The 23,755-nt window shown below is 46.6% G+C and overlaps 1 protein-coding gene and 1 non-coding gene across 14 annotated transcripts in view; one reads left to right on the top strand and one right to left on the bottom strand.

The window, feature by feature from the left end:
- The window catches only part of PARP16 (poly(ADP-ribose) polymerase family member 16), a 69,412-nt gene extending 47,995 nt beyond the window's left edge, over positions 1–21,417 (top strand). For 5 of the 13 annotated variants that reach the window (XM_054667008.1, XM_016928372.4, XM_054667009.2 and 2 more), the window contains exon 7: positions 17,986–18,349. In XM_054667008.1, coding sequence (XP_054522983.1) covers positions 17,986–18,006 — 21 coding nt within the window. In that variant the 3' untranslated portion in view covers positions 18,007–18,349. Of the gene's footprint in view, positions 1–4,505; positions 5,422–16,974; positions 17,032–17,985; positions 18,350–20,923 lie in introns of those variants that run through there. The other 8 variants (XR_008539320.2, XR_674590.5, XR_674589.5 and 5 more) reach the window with 6 other exon arrangements.
- Positions 21,418–22,841: 1,424 nt separating this feature from the next.
- LOC112205807 (U6 spliceosomal RNA) lies at positions 22,842–22,948 on the bottom strand. The gene has a single exon (XR_002939889.1). It is a non-coding gene; the product is annotated as a U6 spliceosomal RNA (small nuclear RNA).
- Positions 22,949–23,755: the final 807 nt, after the last annotated feature.

Genomic DNA, 23,755 nt, shown 5'->3' with positions numbered 1-23,755 from the left:
ACAAAGCCTCCCTAAGAGCAGGTTTTAGTAATGAGTTAGGAGAGGGTGGTGAAAGAGAAATCACTAGAGATTCAAGGGCAGGAGGAGCTTTGACCATGTCAAGGGGTGGGGCCGCTGGAATCAAACTTTGCTCTAACCCCATTTGGCCAAAGGAGGACCCCAGTGAAAACAGCATGTGGTGCTGCCAGGCTTTCTAGCCATTGCTGGTGACATTGGTTAGTTTAGTCAAACTGCCCACTGGTGGGTCAGAAAGGCCAGTCTCAATTTATTGGAAGCATGGATCGCAGGCTGCTTTAAAGATGCAGTTTTATTCTTGAGCAAGTGCAGGCTATCTCAAATGAGCCCATAATATATTGCCTATCAGAGGTCTGTAGGGATTTAAAACTAGCACATCAATTATATTTTTAAAGGGCTAGAAAAGTATTTGTCCTCTTAGTTCTTTGGCCATCGATTTCCTTTGGATAAGTCCATCTGTTGTTCTTGTCACCCAGGGTTCATTCACCTTCCTGGTACCATACCTCAACTTCCTCTCTGGGGAACCAACTCCCTTTCCCACTCTCATTGGTCTTGGGAAGCTGACTGACTGCCCCCTCCACTCACACACTCTACAAGTAGAGCATTGACTCAGGCCCAAGCCAATTAGTGAGTTGCCTTCTCCCAGCCTCAGTGATTGCTTCAAACCTAGGCATGTGGGCTGGGTGCAGTGGCTTACACCTGTAATCCCAGCACTTTGGGAGGCCCAGGCGGGTGGATCACGAGGTCAGGAGATCGAGACCATCCTGGCTAACACGGTGAAACCCCGTCTCTACTAAAAATACAAAAAATTAGCCGGGCGGGGTGGTGGGCGCCTGTAGTCCCAGCTACTCGGGAGGCTGAGGCAGGAGAATGGCATGAATCCGGGAGGTGGAGCTTGCAGTGAGCTGAGATCACGCCACTGCACTCCAGCCTGGGCGACAGAGCGAGATTCCATCTCAAAAAAGCAAACAAACGAACAAAAAAAAAAAACCTAGGCATGTGACCCAACTAGTATCTCATCAAAATGAGCCACGAGTTTTGAGATAATAGTATCTCATTTTGATATAATAATAGTATCTCATCAAAATGAACCATAAGTTTTGCTGGGGATCCTGGGAAAGAGACTTGCATTTCCAGTGGTCCTGAATGTGAGAGGCTGCCATCTGGCTGCCATGCAAAGTCTCAGACTGATGCCAACACAGTGGAAAGCAGAGCTGCTGTCCTGATGATGTTGTTTTGAGTACTGAATCCAGTTGTGCTTGAAGCCAGACTTTTCACTTAGGTGACCAATAAATACATTCCTTTTTATTTAACAGAGTAAGTTGGGTCTTAACGGGGAATAAACGTGGGTAGATCTTAACTGATATCCTTTGCCATCCTGGAGCATCATTATTTTTAATGTAAATCCTTTGTTAACTATAGAAAGGTGTGAATTCCAAACTAGTGAGTCTGGATTGATGAAGTTTGACTGTCCTGACCCTTGGACTATCCCCACAAGGCACTCAAACCTGTGCAAAATAAGAGATGGGAGGCAGGGGCATGGTGACTCACGCCTGTAATCCCAGCACTTTGGGAGGCTGAAGCCTGCAGATCACTTGAGGTCAGGAGTTTGAGACCAGCCTGGCCAACATGGTGAAACCCCGTCTCTACTAAAAATACAAAAATTAACTGGGCATGGTGGTGCACGCCTGTAATCCCAGCTACTCGGGAGGCTGAGGCACGAGAATCGCTTGGACCTGGGAGGCAAAGGTTGTAGCGAGGCAGAGGTTGAGTGAGCCAAGATTGCACCACTGCACTCCAGCCTGGGCAGCAGAGTGAGACTCCGTCTCTAAATAAATAAATAAGAGATGGGAAAAACACACACACGCGCGCCACTGTGTTTTGGGGCCTTCTGCAGCCTCAGTCTCAAGGGGCCTTGTTCGGTCAGCTTGGACTGGCTTCTGGCCTCAGAAACCTCAGGGCCCATCAAAGTCCGGAAGCAGCAATGGGTAGGTCTGACCAGGGCTGTGGCTGTAAACTCAGGAAGCCTGGCCCTCAGGAAGACCAGAGATGCAGTCTGCAGCAGTAGGAGAAGGGAGGAAGGAAAAGGACGTTACCGTGTATCAAGTGCCTCTTGCATGGTGTGCATATTAAAAGAATTATCTCATTTAATCTTCACAGTATCCCTGCAAGGCAGATACTATTCTGTTTATTTTACAGAAGAAACAGGTTTGGAGGTGACTTGTACAAGGTTAAAAGGCCAGAAAGAGGCAGAACCAGGGCTGACTCTAAAGGAATAAGAAAGGCAGGCATGGCCAGACGCAGTGGGTCATGCCTGTAATCCCAGCACTTTGGGAGGCTGAGGTGGGCAGATCACTAGAGGTCAGGAGTTCGAGACCAGCCTGGCCAACATGGTGAAACCCCGTCTGTACTAAAAACACAAAAATCAGCTGGGCATGGTGGCGCGCGCCTGTAATCCCAGCTACTGGGCAGGCTGAGACAGGAGAATCGCTAGAACCTGGGAGGCGGGGGTTGCAGTGAGCTGAGGTCGCACATTGCACTCCAGCCTGGGTAACAGAGAGAGACTCTGTCTCAAAAAAAAAAAAAAAAAAAAAAAGGGCAAGCAGGTGCAAGGCTGCAGCTAGAGGGGCTGTCTGAGCAAAGAAGACCTAGGCTGGTGGCATAGGAAGACAAGAGTGCCGACACCAGGCCCAGTGGATAGAAAACGAGTTCCCTTTCCAGGCTGGGGTTGTGAGCTCTGCTCTGTTTTATGAACAGAAGGCACCTGCAATGTCAGAAGTGGAAACCATGGGAAGTCCCCCAACACCCACTCAATCAGAGCTCTGAGCTCATCTCCTGTAACCTTCCCAGCCCCATCATTGCAGACCCAGGAGGTGAGCCCAGAGGCACACATGGCACTGAATGTGGGGCAGGAAGGGGATGGCCCCTCCCTTCCACCCCCACTGCCTGCTCAAGCCATCAGCCTGCTCTGATTAAGTTGAAATTTTTGAGACCTTGCATCCAGGGGCTGCTGGCAGCCAAATCCCCCTGATTGCCTGAGATGTTCCTCACATCAGAGAACAAACAGTCACCCCTGTCTGGCCAGCTGGGCTCAGCAGCATTCCTGTCTCCAGTCCTGCCTGGCTGGGTGGGGCTGCAGCCCTTCGTCCACCTCCAGCAGAGGTCTGGAGGATCTGGTGAGTGAGTACGAGGGAGAAGGAAGGTAGCTGTCTGTCTCCAGGTTGAACGGGACATTTCTCCTGAGTCCCCATTTTGCCCCAGCACTGGGCACCTCAGCCTCAAGCCACTCCAGGCACAAGTCCTGTGTTTGTAATATGACTGTCACTTAAGAGGAGGCCCCCACTGGGCCACTGTCCCTGGGGTGGGAGCCCCTTCACCCCCGCCCAGGGGCTGCCTGGGGAATTAGATTCCCACACCATTCCAGCTAGATCTGAAGTTGTCACACTCAAATGGCTCATTTTACAAAAGTGGACACAGTCCACAGAGTTGAGACAGAAGCAGGACTAGAACACTGGCCTTTAATTCCCACAGCCTTGAGATGCTGTGGTTTGGATGACGCTAGGGGCTCTGAGCAAGAGGAGCTGCCCATGTTTTTGCAGAGAAGCGGGAGTGTTTTCGTCCCCTAGGCCTGTTTTGAAGATCAGGCTGGTGGCTAAGCGGTTTCCTAAGGAAGCAAGGCTTCTGGAAAAGCGCTGTTCACTAGATGCTCCTAAATCATCTAGTCGGCAATAGAGCTGGGGCAGTGGAACCTGAGTGTGCTCTGCCACCGTCCAGAGTCCAGTGTCCAGCGTCCAGCCTGGCCTTAGTCAGGCTTTGGGAGGCAACTGGGGACCAAGGGCAGAGTCCTTGGGAAGGCATAGCTCCCCACAACGTATAACATCTGCTTCCCTAACCTAGGACTCTGGCCTGGGTCTGTGGGGGAGGAGGAAGAGCCGGCTTTTTCAGCCAGTCTGCAAAAGGAATTCTAGGAACCCCCTCTGGCTGCAGACAGGAGGGGGAAGGAGGCAGACAGTGTGGGATCCAGGGGCAGTCCAGGAGTCTATGGACAAATGTCTCACTCCCAGTCTGTTTTGGGCCTGCAGCTTTGCCTTTGTCTAGCTGAGCAGATCAGGGTGGGTTTGTGTGACTTCTGGGTTTGTGTGTGTAGGCGGCTGCATTGCTGGTTGCAGCTGTTCCTCGGTAGAAAGTATGTACTTGTGTGTTTCCCTGTATGTAAGTATTCACATCTGTGTAAGCCCATGTATGTGAGTATCTTTGAGGGAAAGTGTGGGCCTCTACTGCTTGCATAGTTGAATTGGTCTACCACCTGCCTACGTGTGTTTATGGGGGTACTCGTGAGGTTATTTTGGTATAAATAATATGTCAGTGAGCCTCTGAAAGCACATATGCCTATTTGTGCAGAAGCATTCATTCACTCATTCTTGATTTATGATTTACTAATTTACTTAGACATTTTTAAAGTGCGTGTTCTATGATTGTCCCCACACTAGGCACTGGGAATCTGAAGAGGTGTCTGTGGCCAGAGTAAAGCCAGAGTGTGGCCATCTAAAGGGTGGGCCCAGGACAAGGGCCTCATGGAAAGGAACTGTGGAAAGTAGAGAGGTAAGAACAATCCGGCCGGGAGCGGTGGCTCACACCTGTAATCCCAGCACTTTGGGAGGCCGAGGCGGGCGGATCACAAGGTCAGGAGATCAAGACCATCCTGGCTAACACGGTGAAACCCCATCTCTACTAAAAATACAAAAAATTAGCCGGGCATCGTGGCGGACGCCTGTAGTCCCAGCTACTCAGGAGGCTGAGACAGGAGAATGGCATGAACCCGGGAGGCGGAGGTTGCGGTGAGCCGAGATTGCGCCACTGCACTCCAGCCTAGGCAACAAAGCAAGACTCCATCTCAAAAAAAAAAAAAAGAACAATCCATTGGTCTAAGTGCCTGTGTGTGTTATCGCCTGTGTATACATGTCTCTGTGTGTCTGTCTGTGTGAATGTTCATATGTGTTTTTCCTAGAGGGTAGAACTCACAGCTCTCCAGCCATCCATTCCCTTGCCTGGGTAGACAGGCTGGGGTGGTGAGAGGGCAGTGACCTAAGAGTCCAAGATACTAGTCCTGTGCTCAGCTTAGACTCACTGTGATCTGGCCTCTCGTCTGTAGAATGAAAGGGTTAGATTACCTCATCATTAACTGTATAGGCCTTGTGTGGTTTACAGAAGGAGGGTGATTGATTCCTGGGTTAATTAATTATTTTTTAGAGGTCAAATTGGAAGATGCCTAATTTTAAAAGCTCTGGGTTCAGACAGAACTCAGTTTGAATCCCAGCTCTGCCATATGGATTTTGTGTCCTTTGGAGTTATTTAACCTCATCAGGATTGTTGTGAGGATTAAATAAAATAATGTGTGTAAAGTGTTGAGCATGGGCCAGGTGTGGTGGTTCATGCCCGTAATCCCAGCATTTCGGGAGGCCAAGTCAGGAGCATCACTTGAGGTCAGGAGTTCGAGACCAGCCTGGGCAACATAGCCAGACCCCTGTCTCTACAACAGATTTTTTAAAAATTAGCCCAGCTTGATGGCCTGTGCCGATAGTCCTGGCTACTCAGGAGGCTAAGGCTGGAAGACTGCTTGAGCCCAGGAGGTCGAGGCTGCAGTGAGCTATGATCACACCACTGCACTCCAGCCTGGGCAACAGAGCGAGACCCTGTCTTGGGAAAAAAAAATTGTTGAGCATGATGCCAGGCACATAGTAGATGTTCAATAAATATTAGCTTCTGTTCTTATCTACAGACTTTCCAGCTTTCATATCTTACAAATGTTGGGTTCAGTAGACACGTTGACAAATTGAATTCATGTAAACCACATGTTTAGGGAATTCTGGCCCTATGGTGGTTGGGGGTGGGGACAGTGGGGGAGAAAATCTGGCCCTTTCTTCGGTACCTTCTAAGAAGTTGCCAACTGAGATCTGTGTGAGCCACTCCCTTCACCCCATTCTCTGATGTGGATCCTTGACATCTTCTCAGTCTTGGGTACAGATAAGTACTATGAAACACAGGTTCAACACCCTCTTCTGACCTGATTCTGCCCCTGAGCCCCTACCCAGTGGGGCAGGATGTTGAGCTAAATAGGATCAGGCCACAGGGCAGAGCTGGGTCAGGTAAGTCTTCAAGCTCCCTGACATGTCTGTGCCTGCCTGACCAGCCCCAGTATGGGCACATCCAGACAGGCGGAGGGTGTCTGCCTCCCATGATTGATATTGCTGGGAGCGCATCGCTCTGCTCCTGGCTCAGGTGGCTGAGAATCATAGAGCACCTGAGAGACCAAGGAGACCTCCATGACCCCTGTGCCCTCAAGGCCTCTGGAATGGCTGAGTTCCAGCAGGTACAAGGAGAATTGGGGGCAGTCCGGTCCGGAGATAGTGCCTCTCAGCCAGGGTTGCTGGGGGTGACTATCTCGGGAATCCCCTAGAGCCTGTTAAAGCTGGCAGCTCTTATGCTCTCCCAAAATATCCCTGACCTGGAGGGACTGAGGGAGGGGTTTAGGGTGCAGCCAGGGTTGCTGAGTTGGGAAATTCTCTGGAAGTGAGCTCAGGGTGGCCGAGGCCCTGAGAGAGGCAGGGAGAGGGTCTGCCTGGAGGTCATGCTGGCCACCCCAATGACCATCCCCAACATGGGTCACAGATAATTGGTTTGATGTTCTCTCAGCTCTAAGAATTACCCTGGAGATGGGAGTAACTTAAACTGCAAAAGGCCCTCTGGGAGTCATTGTGACGGCCCCTCACCATATCTGGCTGCTCTGCTTGGGGCCAGAACTAGGAATTTTCCTCTTGAAAAAAATTGAAAGCAAGAGAGCAGGCAATGGGTTGTGGCCAAAGTAATGTGTTTAAGGAAATTTCTGCTTCATGCTGGCCAGGACAGGGAATGTCTGGTCAAATAGCTGCTGACGGCCAGGGTCCCTGTAAGTAAACAGGCCGCCTCTGATGGCTGCCCTGAGCTCATTTCCCTCAGCAGCGTGCGAGGGGATGATGTCACCATGAGTGGGGCCTCCTGGTCATGGAGTTTGTCAGTGAGCAGGATGGAAGCTCGGTGATTGCTGGCGGCCTGGGTGCTGTGGCCTAGTTATTGCAAACAGCTGCTTCCATACAAGCAGCTCTGACACCCTCCTACACATACTCCATGGGACTCTAGCCACATCCATGACCCCACTGCAGCGGTGTTCCTGGCGAGATCTGGGATTAACTGTCCCATATCCAGCTTCTATCCAAAGCCTCTTCCCTCAGCCAGAGAGCTGGGCTTCCCCTGGTCTATGAAGGGCACAACTTCAGTTGTAAGGAGTGGCCCCTAGAGGTACAGGCTCATGTTCTGCCCCTGCAGAGAGCAGATAGTGGCAACGTGTCCTACCGCCTGTCTCCTGGGGCTAGGCAGCCAGGTCCAGAGGGGGACTTTCCATGAGCAGAGAGCCCAGGTCAGGGGAGGTTAGGAGGTGGGGTGGCGAGGAAGCCACAAAGCCCTCTCTGTGCCTCCCCCACAGGCTCTTCCTGAGCCTTGCAGCCACGAGGTGAGGTTCATGGGATTTGAAAGCCCTGCAGCAGAATTACTGAGGAGCAGCTGCCAGTTTGGGACAGGCTCTATAGCCTCCCCACTCCCCCAGGCCATCCCTGTGTCACCTCCTGGCCAGGGAATGGGGAGCAGTAAGACTCTAAATAGAGGTGGGCAAGAATCTTCTTAGGGGTAGACCTGGGCCTTTTCCTTCTTGTATCCCCCCAGCATCCTGGCCTGGCTTTGCAGTTGGCTTGTCAGTCATACAGACCAACCCCACAGAGTAAGTGGCCCACTCAACAGCTGCCCGACCTACTCCAGGCTGACCAAATCCTCAGACCAACCAACAGGCTCACAGGAGACTCACTACTTCTGTGATGTACAGCCTGATTAACCAATAGGCCATCCTGTTAGTCTACATATTCAACAAATAGTCATTGAACACTTAGTTTGTGCCAGATCTTGTGCTGGCTGCAGGGGATACAGCCATAAACAAGACAGACAAGATCCTTGCTCTTAAGGCACTGAAAGTAAGCCATATGGCTTGGCTGTGTCCCCACCTAAATCTCATCTTGAATTGTAATTCCCATAATTCCCATGTGTTGTGGGAGGGACCCGGTGGGAGATCATTGAGTCATGGGGGCGGGTCTTTCCCGTGCTGTTCTCATGACAGTGAATAAGTCTCACGAGATCTGATGGTTTTATAAAGGGGAGTTCTCTTGCACACACTCTCTTGCCTGCTGCCATGTAAGATGTGACTTTGCTCTTCCTTCATCTTCCGCCATGATTGTGAGGCCTCCAAGCCATGCGGAACTGTGAGTCCATTAAACCTCTTTCCTTTATAAATTACCCAGTCTTGGGTATGTCTTTATTAGCAGCATGAGAACAGACTAATATAGTAAGTAAACAATGATGGAGTGTGATCTGTATATTATATATTATATGAAGGAAGTAAATGAGATTATGTGGGAGATAGTATCCAGCAGGCCATCCCCTGGATATAACAAAAGTCAGGGAAGACCTTCCTGACACATTATCTGAGACCTGGGGATTGAGAATGAGAAACGACCATGCAAAGAGCCTGTGGAAGATCTTTCCAGATGGAGAAAGGCAATGCCAAGGGCTTGAGGTGGGGAAGAGCTTGGCATACTCTTGGGATAGCCAGAAGACCCATATTACTGGAACATGGTGAGGGGAAGGCAGTAAGACTCTTAAGTAGAGAGGTGGGCAAGAAGCTTCTTGGGGGTTCTTGCCTAAGGGGAAGGCAGCATGTGGAAGGGCTGCAGAGGAGGGCAGGAGCCTACCAGACAGGAGACAGGGCCTTGGGAGTCACAATAAGGACTTAGGGAGGAGTGAGGGGAAGGCCCTGAGGGTTTACACAAAAGTGTGACACATATTCAAGAATAAATATGTAATGGAATTTATATAATAGTTAAAAACCTTCCCACAAAAAAAATAAAATGAAACCCTCCAGGCCCAGATGCCTTCACTAGTGAACTCTACTAAACATTTAAGGAAGAAATAATACCAACTTGATATAAAATCTTCCAGAATATTGAAAAGGAGGGAATACTTCCCAACTCATTCTATGAGGCCAGCCTTACCCTGATACCAAAACCAGACAGAGATATTCCAAGAAGGCATGGCCACTCACGCCTGTAATCCCAGCACTTTGGGAGGTCAAGGAGGGTGGATCACTTGAGCTCAGGATTTCAAGGCCAGCCTGGGCAACATGGTGAAACCTTGTCCCTACAAAAAAGACAAAAATTAGCCAGGTATGGTGGTGCATACCTGTAGTCCCAGCTACTTGGGAGGCTGAGGCAGGAGGACCACTTGAGCCTGGGGAGGCGGAGGTTGCAGAGCTGAGATTGCGCCACTGCACTCCAGCCTGGGCAACAGAGCCAGGCCTACTCTCTAAAAACAACAACAAAATCATACTTCATGGTTAAAGATTGAATGCTTTCACTCTAAGATTGAGAATGAGGCAAGAAATATCTGTTCTTACCACTTCTATTCAAGATTATACTGGGGGTCCTAGTCAATGCAATATAGGAAGAAAAATATAAACCATATAGTTTGGAAAGAAAAAAGTAAAACTGTCTTTATTTATAAATGACATATATATGGAAAATCTTAAGTAATCTAGGAAACCTAAAATGAGTAAATGAGGGACCAGGCGCAGTGGCTCATGCCTGTAATCCCAGCACTTTGGGAGGCTGAGGTGGGCGGATCACCTGAGGTCAGGAGTTCGAGACCAGCCTGGCCAACATGGTGAAACCCCGTCTCTACTAAAAATACAAAAATTAGCCAGGAGTGGTGGCAGGCACCTGTAATCCCAGCTACTCAGGAGGCTGAGCCAGGCGAATCGCTTGAACCTGGGAGGCAGAGGTTGCAGTGAGCCAAGATCATGCCACTGCACTCCAGCCTGGCCAGCCGAGCAGCACTCCGTCTCAAAAAATAAATAAATAAATAAATAAAATGAATAACTGAGGTTAGCAAAGTTGCAGGATACAAGATTAATATATGAAAACTAATTGTGTTTCTCTATATAAGCAAAAAACACTTGGAAATTGACATTATAAAAACAATCTATAATACCATCAGAACTCCAAAACAGGGATAAATCTGACAAAAGATGTGCAAGCAATTAAAGAAGATCTAAATAAGTGGTGAGAGATACTGTGTTCATGGATCAGAAGACCTGATGTTTTCAAGATTACAATTTTCTGAAATTGGCATATAGATTCAAAATAATTCCTATCAAAATTGCAGCAATCTTTTTTTTGTAGTAAACAAGCTGATTCTAAATGTATGTGGAAATGCAAAGGACCTTGAATAGCCATAACAATTTTTTAAAGTATTATGCAATTAGATTACTGGCCCTACCTGATTTCAAGACTACAGACAGAGCTACAATAATCAAGACAGTGTGGTATTGATGTAAAGATAAACATATAGATCACTGAAAAAGAAAAGGCCATCCAGAAATAGAGATATACACATATTATCAATTGATTTTTTATGAAGGTGACAAAGTACCTTTGGGGAAAAGATAGTATTTTCGACAAATGGTGCTAGAACAACTGGATATCTCATGGCAAACAAAATGAACCTCTATCCTTACTTCACACCATACACAAAAATTAATCCAAGTGGGCCACAAATCTAAATACAAGAGCAAAAACTATACAACTTCTAGAAGAAGACATAGGGGAAAATCTTTATAACCTTAGGTTGGGCAAAACACTAATAATCAGTGAAAAGGTTTATAAACTTCATTAAAATTTAAAACTTTTGCTCTCTAATGATACCACTAGAAAAACGAAAAGACAGCTGTCGGTGGGAGAAAATATTTGCAAAACATATATCCAACAAAGGACTTGTATCTAGAATATATTTTTTTAAAACTTCCTTATATACTTAGAATATATGAAGAATAAATGATTTGTATCTAGAATACATAAAAATATATACACTCAATATAAAAAACTAATGTAAAAAAATGAACAAAAATTTTCAACGGACACTTTGCTGAAGAAGATACACAAATTGCAAATAAGCACATGAAAGGATCCTCTTTGGTTATAAGAAATGTAAACTAAAACACAGTGAAATACCACTGCACACCCACTAAAAAAGTGAAAATTAAAAGACTGACCATATGAAGTGTTTGCAAGGATGTGAAACAACTATAACCAGTTCCACACTAGCGGTAGGAATGTATAAGCACTTTAGAAAACTGGCCGGGCATGGTGGTTCATGCTTGTAATCCCAGCACTTTGGGAGGCCAAGGTGGGCGGATCACCTGAGGTCAGGAGTTCGAGACCAGCCTGGCCAACATGGTGAAACCCCGTCTCTACTAAAAACACAAAAAATTAGCTGGGTGTGGTGGCACACGCCTGTAACCCCAGCTACTCGGGAGGCTGAGGCAGAAGAATCACTTGAACCTGGAAGGCAGAGGTTGCAGTGAGCTGAGATCGTGCCACCACTGCACTTCAGCCTAGGCAACAGAGTGAGACTCCATCTCAAAAAAAAAAAAGTTTGGACAGGCATGATGGCTCATGCCTGTAATCCCAATACTTTGGGAGGCTGAGGGGGGCAGATCACTTGAGGTCAGGAGTTCAAAACCAGCCTGGCCAACATGGCAAAACCCCACCTCTACTAAAAAAATACAAAAAATTATCCAGGTTTGGTGGTGTGCACCTGCAGTCCCAGCTACTTGGGAGGCTGAGGCAAGAGAATTGCTTGAACACAGGAGGCGGAAGTTGCAGTGAGCCGAGATTGCACCACTGCACTCCAGCCTAGGCAACAGAGTGAGACTCTGTCTCAAAACAATAAAAATAGAAACAGTTTTGCAATTTCTCAAAAAGTTAAACATACACCTACCACATGATCCAGTCACTTCTCTCCTAGGTATTTACCCAAGAAAAACGACAGCAGAAGCTCATACAAAGACCTATACATGAATGGTTACAGCAGCCTTGCATATAATAGCTAAAAACTGGACAGCCCAAATATTCATCATCAAGTGAATGGGTAAAAAATTGTGGTATATTCATACAATGGAATACTTATTACTCAGCAATAAAAAAAATACTGATACAATGAACATGGATGAATTTCAAAATTATTAAGCCATATAAAAAAGAGTATATAGGCCAGGCACAGCAGCTTGCGCCTGTACTTTCAGCACTTTCAGAGGCTGAGGTGGGCGATTGATTGAGTTCAGGAGTTTGAGACCAGCCTGGGCAACATGGTGAAACCCCATCCTACAAAAAAATTGGCCGGGCGCTGTGGCTCACGCCTGTAATCCCAGCACTTTGGGAGGCGGAGGTGGGCGGATCATGAAGTCAGGAGTCATGGTGAAACCCCGTCTCTACTAAACACACACACACACACACACACACACACACACACACACACACACGCCAGGCGTGGTGGCGGGCGCCAAGCTACTTGAGAGGCTGAGGCAGCAGAATGGCGTGAACCCGGGAGGTGGAGCTTGCAGTGAGCCGAGATCGTGCCACTGCTCTCCAGCCTGGGCGACAGAGCGAGACTCTGTCTCAAAACAAAAAAAAGAAAAGAAAAAAAACATTAGCCGAGCATGTCGTGGTGCGTGCCTGTAGTCCCAGCTACTTGGGAGGCAGATATGGGAGGATTGCTTGAGCCCAGGAGGTCAAGGCTGCAGTTGCAGTGAGCCGTGATTGCGCCATTGCACGCCAGCCTGGGAGACGGAGTGAGACCCTGTATTTAAAAAAAAAAAAAAAAAAAAAAAAAAAAAAAAAAAAAAAAGGTCAGACGCGGTGGCTCACGCCTGTAATCCGAAAACTTTGGGAGGCCGAGGTGGGCGGATCATGAAGTCAGGAGATCGAGACCATCCTGGCTAACGCAGTGAAACCCTGTCTCTACTAAAAATACAAAAAATTAGCCGGGTGTGGTGGAAGGTGCCTGTAGTCCCAGCTACTCGGGAGGCTGAGGCAGGAGAATGGCGTGAACCTGGGAGGCGGAGCTTGCAGTGAGGGGAGATCGCGCCACTACACTCCAGCCTGGGCGACAGAGCAAGACTCTGCCTCAAAAAAAAGAAAAAAGAAAAAATTACATACTATTTTCTATCACATAAAATTCAGAAGATGTAAACTAGTTGGTAATGGCAGAAAGCATATCAGTCATTGCCTAGGAATGGGAGGTGGGGAAGGGAAGTTGGATTTCAAAGGAGCACGAGAAAACTTTTGGAGGTCATAGGTATAGTTCTTTTTCATTTTTTCTTTCTTTTCTTTCTTTTTTTTTCTTTTCTCTCTCTCTTTTTTTTTTTTTTTTTTTTTTTTAGGCAAAGTCTTGCTTTGTTGCCAGGCTAGCGTGCAGTGGCGGGATCTCAGCTCACTGCAACTTCTGCCTCCCAGGTCCAAGTGAATCTCCTGCCTCAGCCTCCTGAGTAGCTGGGACTACAGGCGCACACCACCACACCCGGCTAATTTTTGTATTTTTAGTAGAGACCACGGTTTCACCATGTTGGCCAGGATGGTCTCGATCTCTTGACCTCGTGATCCGCCCACCTCAGCCTTCCAAAGTGCTAGGATTACAGGCATGAGCCACCGCACCCAGCCTTCCTTTTTTTCTTTGAGTCGGGATCTCACTCTGTCACCCAGGCTGCTGTGCAGTAGTGCAATCACAGTTCACTGCAGCCTCAAACTCCCAGGCTCAGAGAATCCTCCTGCCTCAGCCTCCCAAGTAGCTGGGACTACAGGCACATGCCATCACACCTGGCTAATTGGTTTTTATTTTTTGTAGAAATAGGGTCTCACTATGTTGCCTAGGCTGGTCTCAGACTCATGGCCTTAAGCAATGCTCCTGCCTCTGCCTCCTGAGTTGCTTGGATTACAGGTGTGAGCCACTGCACATAGATATGGTTGTTATCTTTATTATACTGATGCTTTCATGGGTATATGTCAAAACTTAGCAAATTGTACGCTTGAAGTGTGCAATTAATTGCATGTCAACTATACCTCAATAAAGGTATTCAAAAAACTGCAACCTGATCTAATTTGTTTCTTAAAAAATCACCCTGGCTGCTGTAAGAAGGGATGGAGGGGGATGAGAGTCGACATGGGAGTCATCAGGCAGCTGGCACAGTCACCTGAGTGAGAGATGCTGTGGCTGCAGTGATGGCAGTGCGGAGTGGAATGGACAGATTTGAGAGAGATTATAAGACCTAAACAACAAGACAAGACTTGCTAGCAGTTTGGATAAACTGCATGAGGGAAATGGAGAAATCCAGGATAGCTGTGACATTTCCAACTGGAGCATGGAGTGACTGGGGCAGCCTGGGCCAGGGACAGATGTGGTGGTGAGCGTGGAACAAGAGTTCTCTTTTCATCTACCTCTGGGGTTGCCTGGGCTCCAGGAGAAGGGTCTGGATGGAGATAAAATTTGAGGATATTAGCAAATAAATGTTTTTTTTTTCTTTTGAGGCAGAGTTTTTGCTCTTGTTGGCCAGGCTAGAGCGCAGTGGCATGATCTCAGCTCACTGCAAACTCTGCCTCCCGGGTTCAAGCGATTCTCCTGCCTCAGTCTCCCAAGTAGCTGGGATTACAGGCCCCACCATGCCCTGATAAATTTTTTGTATTTTTAGTAGAGGCAGGGTTTCACCATGTTGGCCAGGCTGGTCTCAAACTCTGGACCTCAGGTGATCTACCTGCCTTGGCCTCCCAAAGTGCTGGGATTACAGGCGTGAGCCACTGCGTCCAGCCAATAAATGAATGGTATTTTAAAGCCAAGTGAATGGATGAGATCATGTAGGGACAGAGAATAGAGAAAAAAGTAGTATGAGAACTGAGCCCAGGGCACCCCAACATTTAGAGGTCCCCTGAAGGAGAGGGAGGGAGCCTGTACAGCTCATCAGGAAGGAGCAGCTTGAGAAGTACCCAACTGCATTAATTTCCTGTGGCTGCTGTAACAAATTACCACAGACTGGGCAGTTTAGAACAACCAGAGATTTATTCTCTTACAGTTCTGGAGGCCAGAAGTTCAAGATCAGACCACTGGGCCAAAATCAAGGTGTTGGCAGGGCTGTACTCCCTCTGGAGGCTCTAGGGGAGATGTTGTTCTTTGACTCTTCCAGCTCTGGCAGCTGTTGGCCTTCCTTGACTTATAGCCACATCACTCCAATCTCCCTCTCTGTGGTCTCACTACTTCCTCCTCTTCTGTTCTAATCAAATCTCCCTGTGCCTCACTCCTTATAAGACCCTAAGGACACACAGAATTTAGGGTCTACCCAGATAATCCAGGATGTCCTCCTCTTCTCAAAATCCTTAATTAATTACATCCATGAAGACCCTTTTTTCCAAATTTGGTTACATTCACAGGTTCTGGGAATTAGGATGTAGACACATCTTTTGGGACCACCTCTTAATCCATTACACCCACTGACTGACAAATAAGGGGTGACTCACCGAGTGATGCAAAATGGCAGGACTTCCTGTGTCTGGGAGGAGGGACTGAGTAGGTTAAGTGTAGGGTGCTCAGCCTGAAATCTCAGGCAAGGAGGTATAGGGCCAAGGCTGCAGCCGGCTTCAGCCTGTGTGGGAGAGTCTCATGGGGAGGGGAGGAACTGCAGATAGGAGGTTCCCAGCCCTCCCAGGCCTGACTCAGAGTCTGGCTGGGGCCATCTACACAGCAGCCAAAGTGATCTTTAAGTTGTAAATGTGTTCATATCACTCTCCAGTATGTGACCCTTCAACAGCTTTCCACACCTTTTTTCTTTTTTTTTCTTTTCTTTGTTTTTGAGACAGAGACTTGCTCTGTCGCCCAGGCTAGAGTGCAGTGGTGCAATCTCGGCTCACTGCAACCTCTGCCTCCAGGGTTCAAGTGATTCTCCTGCCTCAGCCTCCCGAGTAGCTGGGACTACAGGTGCCCACCACTACATCCAGCTAATTTTTTGTATTTTTAGTAGAGACGGGGTTTCACCATGTTGGCCAGGATGGTCTCGATCTCTTGCCCTCGTGATCCACCCACCTTGGCCTCTCAGAGTGCTGGGATTACAGGCATGAGCCACCGTGCCCAGCCAGCTTCCCACAACTTTTATGCAGAAGACCAATACCATTACCCAGCCTACAGTGCCCAGGGGCCTGGCCCTAGCCCACTACTGCGGTCTTGTTTCATACTTCCTGTCCCTGCTAGCTGTCTCAAGACATACTAGCTGCCTCTCAGGCTGCTGTTTCTCCTACTCTAGGGCCTTGGCCTGGTATCCCCTCAGCCTGGAAGGCTCTTGTTCAACCCACTTCATTGAGTTAGCATCCAATGGTGTTCCAGATCTCAATCCAAATGTCTCTTCTGCAGAGAATTCTCTCTTGGTTCCCTGGTCCAGGTCATAAAAATGTGTGATATAAATTCTCATGGCTCCCTGGAATCATCTTCCGTAGGACCATCAAAGTTCATAATTGTGTACATATTTGTAATGTTATTTTATTAATGTTTGGCTCTACCACTAGACTGTAAGCACCACAGGGTTTGTAGTATTCACTGTTCTATTCTAAGTGCCTCGTCCAGTGCTTGACAAACAGAAAGGAGATGTGGTGGGTTTAAAACGTGTCTGCAGGGCTGGGCGCAGTGGCTCACGCCTGTAATCCCAGCACTTTGGGTGGCCGAGGTGGGTGAATCACCTGAGGTCAGGAGTTTGAGACCAGCTTGGCCAACATGGTGAAACCCTGTCTCTACTAAAAATACAAAAAAATAGCTGGGCATGGTGGCGCCTGCCTGTAATCCCAGCTACTTGGGAGGCTGAGGCAGAAGAATCGCTTGAACCTGAGAGGCGGAGGTTGCAGTGAGATCGTGCCACTGCACTCCAGCCTGGGCAACAGAGAGAGACTCAGTCTCAAAAAAAAAAAAAAAAAACAAAAAAAAACACCATATCTGCAATTTTTTTTTTTTTTTAAGACAGGGTCTCACTCTGTCGCCCAGGCTGGAGTACAGTGACGCCATCATGAATCAAAGGTAAGTTGAGCGATTAAACAGCTCACTGCCCCCTCGACTCCAGGCTCAGGCAATCCTCCCATCTCAGCCTCCTGAGTAGCTGGGACTACAGGCATGTACCACCATGCCCGGCTAATTTTTTTTTTTTTTTTTTTTTTTTGTAGAGATAGAGTTTTACCATATTGCCTGGGCTGGTGTTGAACCCTGGGCTCAAACAAACTGCCGACCTCATCCTCCCAAAGTGCTGGGATTACAGATATGAGCCACCATGCCTGGCCGGCAAATTTTTTGACATCCTTTCCATCAAGAGGTAGAATCTAATTGACCTTCCTTTAAATATGGGCTGGTCTAATGACTTGTATCTAATTAACAGAATGTGACAGAAATGCTGTGTGACATCCGTGGCTAGGTTCTAAAAGGTAATGTGGCTTCCTCCTGACTCACTCTCTTTTAATTTTTATTTTATTTTATTTTTTATTAATTTTTTTTGGGGGGGACGGAGTCTCTTTCTGTCGCCCAGGCTGAAGTGCAGTGGCGCGATCTCGGCTCACTGCAAGCTCCGCCCCCCAGGTTCATGCCATTCTCCTGCCTCAGCCTCCCAAGTAGCTGGGACTAGAGGTGCCCGCCACCACGCCCGGCTAATTTTTTTTTTAAATATACTTTAAGTTCTAGGGCACGTTTGCACAACGTGCAGTTTTGTTACATATGTATACATGTGCCATGTTGGTGTGCTGCTCCCATTAACTGGTCATTTACATGAAGTATATCTCTTAATGCTATCCCTCTCCCCCACCCCTTTTTTTTGTATTTTTAGTAGAGACGGGGTTTCACCATATTAGCCAGGATGGTCTTGATCTCCTGACCTCATGATCCACCCTCCTCAGCCTCCCAAAGTGCTGGGATTACAGGCGTGAGCCACTGTGCCCGGCCCCTTTTTAAATTTTTTAAAATCTCTTTTTGGATGCTCCCTTTCAGAACCCACCTGCCATGCTGTGAGGACACCCAGGCCACATAGAGAGAGTGAGGCCACATGTAGGTGTTACAGCCAAAAGCCCCACTGAAAACCAAACCTGCAACCAGCATCAACTGCCAAACATGTACTGAAGAGGCTGAGATGATTCCAGCACTTGTGGATGACTGCAACCACATGAGAGACCCAGAGCAAGAGCTACCTAGCTGAGCCCAGTTACTCCCAGAATCATGAGAGAACTATGTAATTGATTGTTATTACTATATAAGCCACTAAGTTTACATATGATATGTTATGCAGCAGTAGACAGCTGGAACAGGAGCCAATAAACACCGAATGAATAAATGTGGATAGGTCTGGTTGAAGGAACATTGCGTGTGTTTCAGCTTTGTGAAAGGTTTAACTGACAACTCTCAGCTTCTCCCCCAAGAGGTCTTGGAGATTCTGGAAGCCCCAGTTCAGAAACTCAAGCTCACCCAAGGAGAGAATCCTGGAAACTCTCAGCTCAGGACAGGAAACATGGAGAGGCTGTCAAAAGTTAGCTCTGAGCCTGATGCAGTGGCTCACACCTACAGGTAATCTCAGTGCTTTGGAGGCAGACATGGGAGGATCTCTTAAGGCCAGGAGTTCAAGACCCACCTGGGCAACATTCTTATTCTTGGGCCCATGGATAGTTTCAGGGGAGTAAAAACATACATTTTATCTGTGTGTATGTGCATTTTCCCAAGGAGAAGTTATCCAAGCTCTGTTATCAGATTCTCGAGTCTGTGTCCAAAAAATGTTAAGAACTACTGATCTAGTCCAACTATCTCAATATCTACGTTAAGATACTAAGATATTTTATGGTACTAAAGTGGACTAAGTACCCTGAATAAACTTCTGAAAACAATTATGGATAAAAGAAAAAAATTTTTTTACTGTACTGATGAGTTGGCAAGAAAGTAAGGAATACTCAGGCCAGAAAAGTCACGAATTCAAAGGCAAGTTGAGCAATGAAACTGACTTTTGCCTTTTGGACATTTTAATTTTATTTTTATTTTTTATTGTCTAACCTATTTGCAATTTAATTTTTTTTTTTTTAATTTTTGTGATATAGTCTTGCTCTGTCACCCAGGCTGGAGTGCAGTGGCATAGTCTCGGCTTACTGCAACCTCCACCTCCAAGGCTCAAGGGATTCTCGTGCCTCAGCCACCTGAGTAGATGGGACTACAGGCGCATGCCAGCCTGTCCCACTAATTTTTGTATTTTTAGTAGAGATGGGTTTTTTCCATGTTGGCCAGGTTGGTCTCGAACTGGCCTCAAGTGATCTGCCTGCCCTGGCCTCCCAAAGTACTGGGATTACAGGCATGAGCCACCGTGCCCGGCTTCTCTTAACAAGTTATTTTTTGTTTTTGTTTGTTTGTTTTGGTTTTGTTTTTTTTTTGTTTTTGTTTCTTTTGAGACGGAGTCTCGATCTGTCACCCAGGCGGGAGAGCAGTGGCGCGATCTTGGCTCACTGCAAGCTCCGCCTCCTGGGTTGACACCATTCTCCTGCCTCAGCCTCCCTAGCAGCTGGGACTACAGGCGCCCGGCTAATTTTTTTGTATTTTTAGTAGAGACGGGGTTTCACCATGTTAGCCAGGATGGTCTCAATCTCCTGACCTGGTGATCCGCCCACCTCGGCCTCCCAAAGTGCTGGGAATACAGGCGTGAGCCACCGCACCTGGTCAACAGGTTTTTAAGTGTACAGTTCAGTATTAACTGTAAGCACAATACTGTACAGCAACTCTCTAGAACTTATTCATCTTGCGTGACTGAAACGTCATCATTTTAATTTTTTAAAATTTTAAACTTTTTAATTTTTTTTTTTTGAGACAAGGTTTTGCTCTGTTGCCCAGGCTGGAGTGCAGTGGCACCACCATGCCCAACTGTTTTTTTTGTTTTGTTTTGTTTTGTTTTTTGTAGAGATGGGGCTCTCACTATGTTGGCTAGGCTGGTCTTGAACTTGTGGTTCTCACGCGATCCTCCCTCCTCAGCCTTCCAAAGTGCTGTAATTACAGGTGTGACCCACTGCACCCAGCCCATTTTTTATTTATTTATTTGTTTTTTCTTTTTGTGGAGAATGGGGTCTTGCTATGTTGTCCAGGCAGTTCTTGAACTCTTGGGCTCAAGCTAACCTTCTGCCTCTGCCTCCCTAAGTGTAGGGATTATAGGTGTGAGCCACTGAGCCTGGTCCAGTGAGTAATTTTTAACTCAGTAAACTTGAACTTGAATTTTCATGGTCTCATGGGAGTGAGTGATTAGAGAGAACCAGTGGTGTGCTAGTAACTGGCTCTCCAACAAAACAAAGCACTGTTTTGTGTACAGTTCAGTATTAACTATAAGCACAATGTTGTACACACATTTTTTAGTGTTTCAGTTTTTGTTGATTTCCATTAGGTAAATGTTCCCACCATAGATTTCAAGCCGTCAGTGGTACTAAGAACTGACACGAAAAATATTTGGTTCTTGTGAGCTGATAGGGGCAAACTCCAATACACACTACTGAGAGAAACTCAGGGCTCCTTTAAGGTGGGAAGTCTAAAAAACCTAAAATTGGGACTTCAGTGAATGTGTGAGCTAGATATAAACACCACTACCTCCCAACAGACTGAAAAGAAAAGTGCCTATCTTAATTTCCCTATTCTTAAGAGAAAAATACCACTCCCAAAGTGCTGGGATTACCAGTGTTGAGCCACCGTGCCCATCCCCCTTGCCCTCTTTTGCTATGTGCTTTAGGAGGTAGGTGACGGTGTAGTCTAAACTGGCACAGCAGCTGGAGGACACAACTGTAGGTACAAACAATAAGCAAGAATTCATTGGCACTAAAAATTTTTTAAAAGAATTATAAAATCAGTGAAAAGATATCTTAAAAGTAAGAAAAAATAATGACATGATACAAAAAAAAACTGTATTTGCCACCAGCAGGCAGAAATAAAAAGTGATCCTAGATGGAAAAAATGAGAGACAAGAAGGAATATGGAACAAAGAAAATGGTACATGTGTGGGTAAGTCTAAACAAATGTTGTATTAACATTAATAACAATGTCTTATGGGCTTAAAAACACAGGCCAGGCATGGCGGCTCACGCCCGTAATTGCAGCACTTTGGGAGGCCGAGATGGGCAGATCACTTGAGGTCAGGAGTTTGAGACCAGCCTGGCCAACATGGTGAAACTCCGTCTCTACTAAAAATACAAGTATTAGCTGGGAGTGGTGATGCGCCTGTAGTCCCAGCTACTCTGGAGGGCGAGGCACAAGAATCTCTTGAACTGGGGAGGCAGAAGTTGCAGTGAGCCAAGATCGTGCCCCTGCACTTTAGCCTGGGTGACTCAGAGCGAAACTCTCAAAAAAAAAAAAAAGGTATAATTTGCAAACTATGTAAGGAGAAAAATGAAATAAAGAATAATTAAGAAAGCCAAAAAGAATAGAAAAGGAAACCTTAGAAAAGGTGGGGAAAATACCAAACAATAGGATATACATAAATAAATAACGTGTGTGTGCACACATGCACATATCAGTATATTAATAAATGTAAATGGACTCAATGCCTCAGTTAAAAGACAAAGATTGCTAGACTAGACAAAGCAAATGAACCCAGTTATAAGCTGTTCACAAGAGGCATATCTAGGCCGGGCACGGTGGCTCACGCCTGTAATCCCAGCAGTTTGGGAGGCTGAGGCAGGGAGATCACCTGATGTCAGGAGTTCGAGACTGGCCTGGCCAACATGGTGAAACCCCATCTCTACAAAAATGTAAAAACTAGCCAGGCATGATGGCAGGTGCCTGTAATTCCAGTTACTCTGGAGGCTGAGGCAGGAGAATCACTTGACCCTGGGAGGCGGAGGTTGCAGTGAGCTGAGATCGCACCACTGCACTCCAGCCCAGGTGACAGAGCAAGACTCCATCCATCAAAAAAAAAAAAAAAAAAAAAAAAAAAAAAAAAAAAGGCATATCTAAATAAAACATAAGAATACAGAAAGGTTGAAAGTAAGAGGATGAAAAGAATCTGTCAAATACTAACCAAAGAAGGTTGATATGTCTGTATTAATTTTAGTCCACATAGACTTTAAGGCAAAAGCATTATGAGAGATAAAAGGGTCACTTCATAATGACAAAAGGTCCAAATCATCAGAAAGAACAATCCTACATTTATACCCACCTAATAACACAACTTAAATATATATAAAGCAAAAAAAAGGTAAGGAAAGTAAAATAAAAATAGGTAAATTCACAACACAGTGGAAGATGTTAGCACACTATTAAAGTAGTATAATTACTACTAATTTTTAGTAATTACTGATATATATATATATATATAATTATTTTTTAAATTAGCTACTTGGGAGTCTAAGGTGGGAGGATCACTTGAGCCTGGGATTTTTGAGGCTGCAGTGAACTGGGTCATGCCACTGCACTCCAGCCTGGGCAACAGAGCAAGACTCCGTTCCAAAAAAAAAAAATCTAGCTGCTTTGTACTGTTCCTCTTCCCTATCCTGCTTCCCCTATTTCCTACTGGTTTCTCCTGGGACCATTTCTTTTTTTTTTGGATACAGAGTCTCACTCCGTCACCCAGACTGGAGTGCAGTGGTTTGATCTCAGCTCACTGCAACTTCTGCCTCCTGAGTTCAAGTGATTCTCTTGCCTCAGCATCCTGAGTAACTGGGATTATAGGCACGAGCCACCATGCCCGGCTAATTTTGTGTATTTTTAGTAGAGATGGGCTTTTGCCATGTTGGCCAGGCTGGTATAGAGCTCCCGACCTCAGGTGATCCGCCCGCCTTGGCCTCCCAAAGTGCTGAGATTACAGGCATGAGCCACCATGCCTGGCCTGTTTTTCTTATTAAAATATGGAATCCTTCACAAATTTGTATGTCATCCTTGTGCAGAGGCCATGCTAATCTTCTCTGTATCATTCCAGTTTTAGTATATGTGCTGCCGAAGTGATCACTGCCATTCGTTTTTTTAAATTCAAATGATTATACCTCTTCCAGGAAGGCTTCCCTGAGAGCCACCCTCAGAATGATGTTCCAGAGGGGGCCCAGAACAGGTGTTCCACACTAACCCATGCATGTTATTGTCCCTACATTTACCTTAGTGTTCTATAGTGACCATTCCATCTCCCCGACGATGGGGTAAGTTCCTCAAAGGTACTCTGTTCTTTTATTTTTTATTTTTTTTGAGACAGAGTTTTCCTCTTGTTGCCCAGGCTGGAGTGCAATGGCAAGATCTCGGCTCACCGCAGCCTCTGCCTCCCGGGTTCAAGCGATTCTCCTGCCTCAGCCTCCCGAGTAGCTGGGATTACAGGCATGCACCACCACGCCTGACTAATTTTCTATTTTTAGTAGAGACGGGATTTCTCCATGTTGGTCAGGTTGGTCTTGAACTCCCAACCTCAGGTGATCCACCCGCCTCGGCCTCCCAAAGTGCTGGGATTACAGGCGTGAGCCACCACGCCCGGCCTACTTTGTTGTTTTCTGTACCCCCAGCACCTAGCTCAGGGCCTGACACATAGCAGAAGCTAAAAATATTTGTTTACTATCACAAAGAAGATGATGGAAAGAGAAAAACAAAACAAAACAAATTTGTAGGGGGCTGGGTGCAGTGGCTCATGCTTGTAATCCCAGCACTTTGAGAGGCTGAGACCAGGGATTGCTTGAGCCCAGGAGTTTGAGACCAGCTTAGGTGAAGTAGCAAGACCCTGTCTCTACAAAAAATAATAATAATAATAAATTAGCCAGGCACGGTGGTGTGTTTG

This window comes from Pan troglodytes, chromosome 16 (assembly GCF_028858775.2).
Source record: "Pan troglodytes isolate AG18354 chromosome 16, NHGRI_mPanTro3-v2.0_pri, whole genome shotgun sequence".
NCBI lineage: Eukaryota > Metazoa > Chordata > Mammalia > Primates > Hominidae > Pan > Pan troglodytes.
This window is presented reverse-complemented; position numbering and strand designations above follow the sequence as displayed.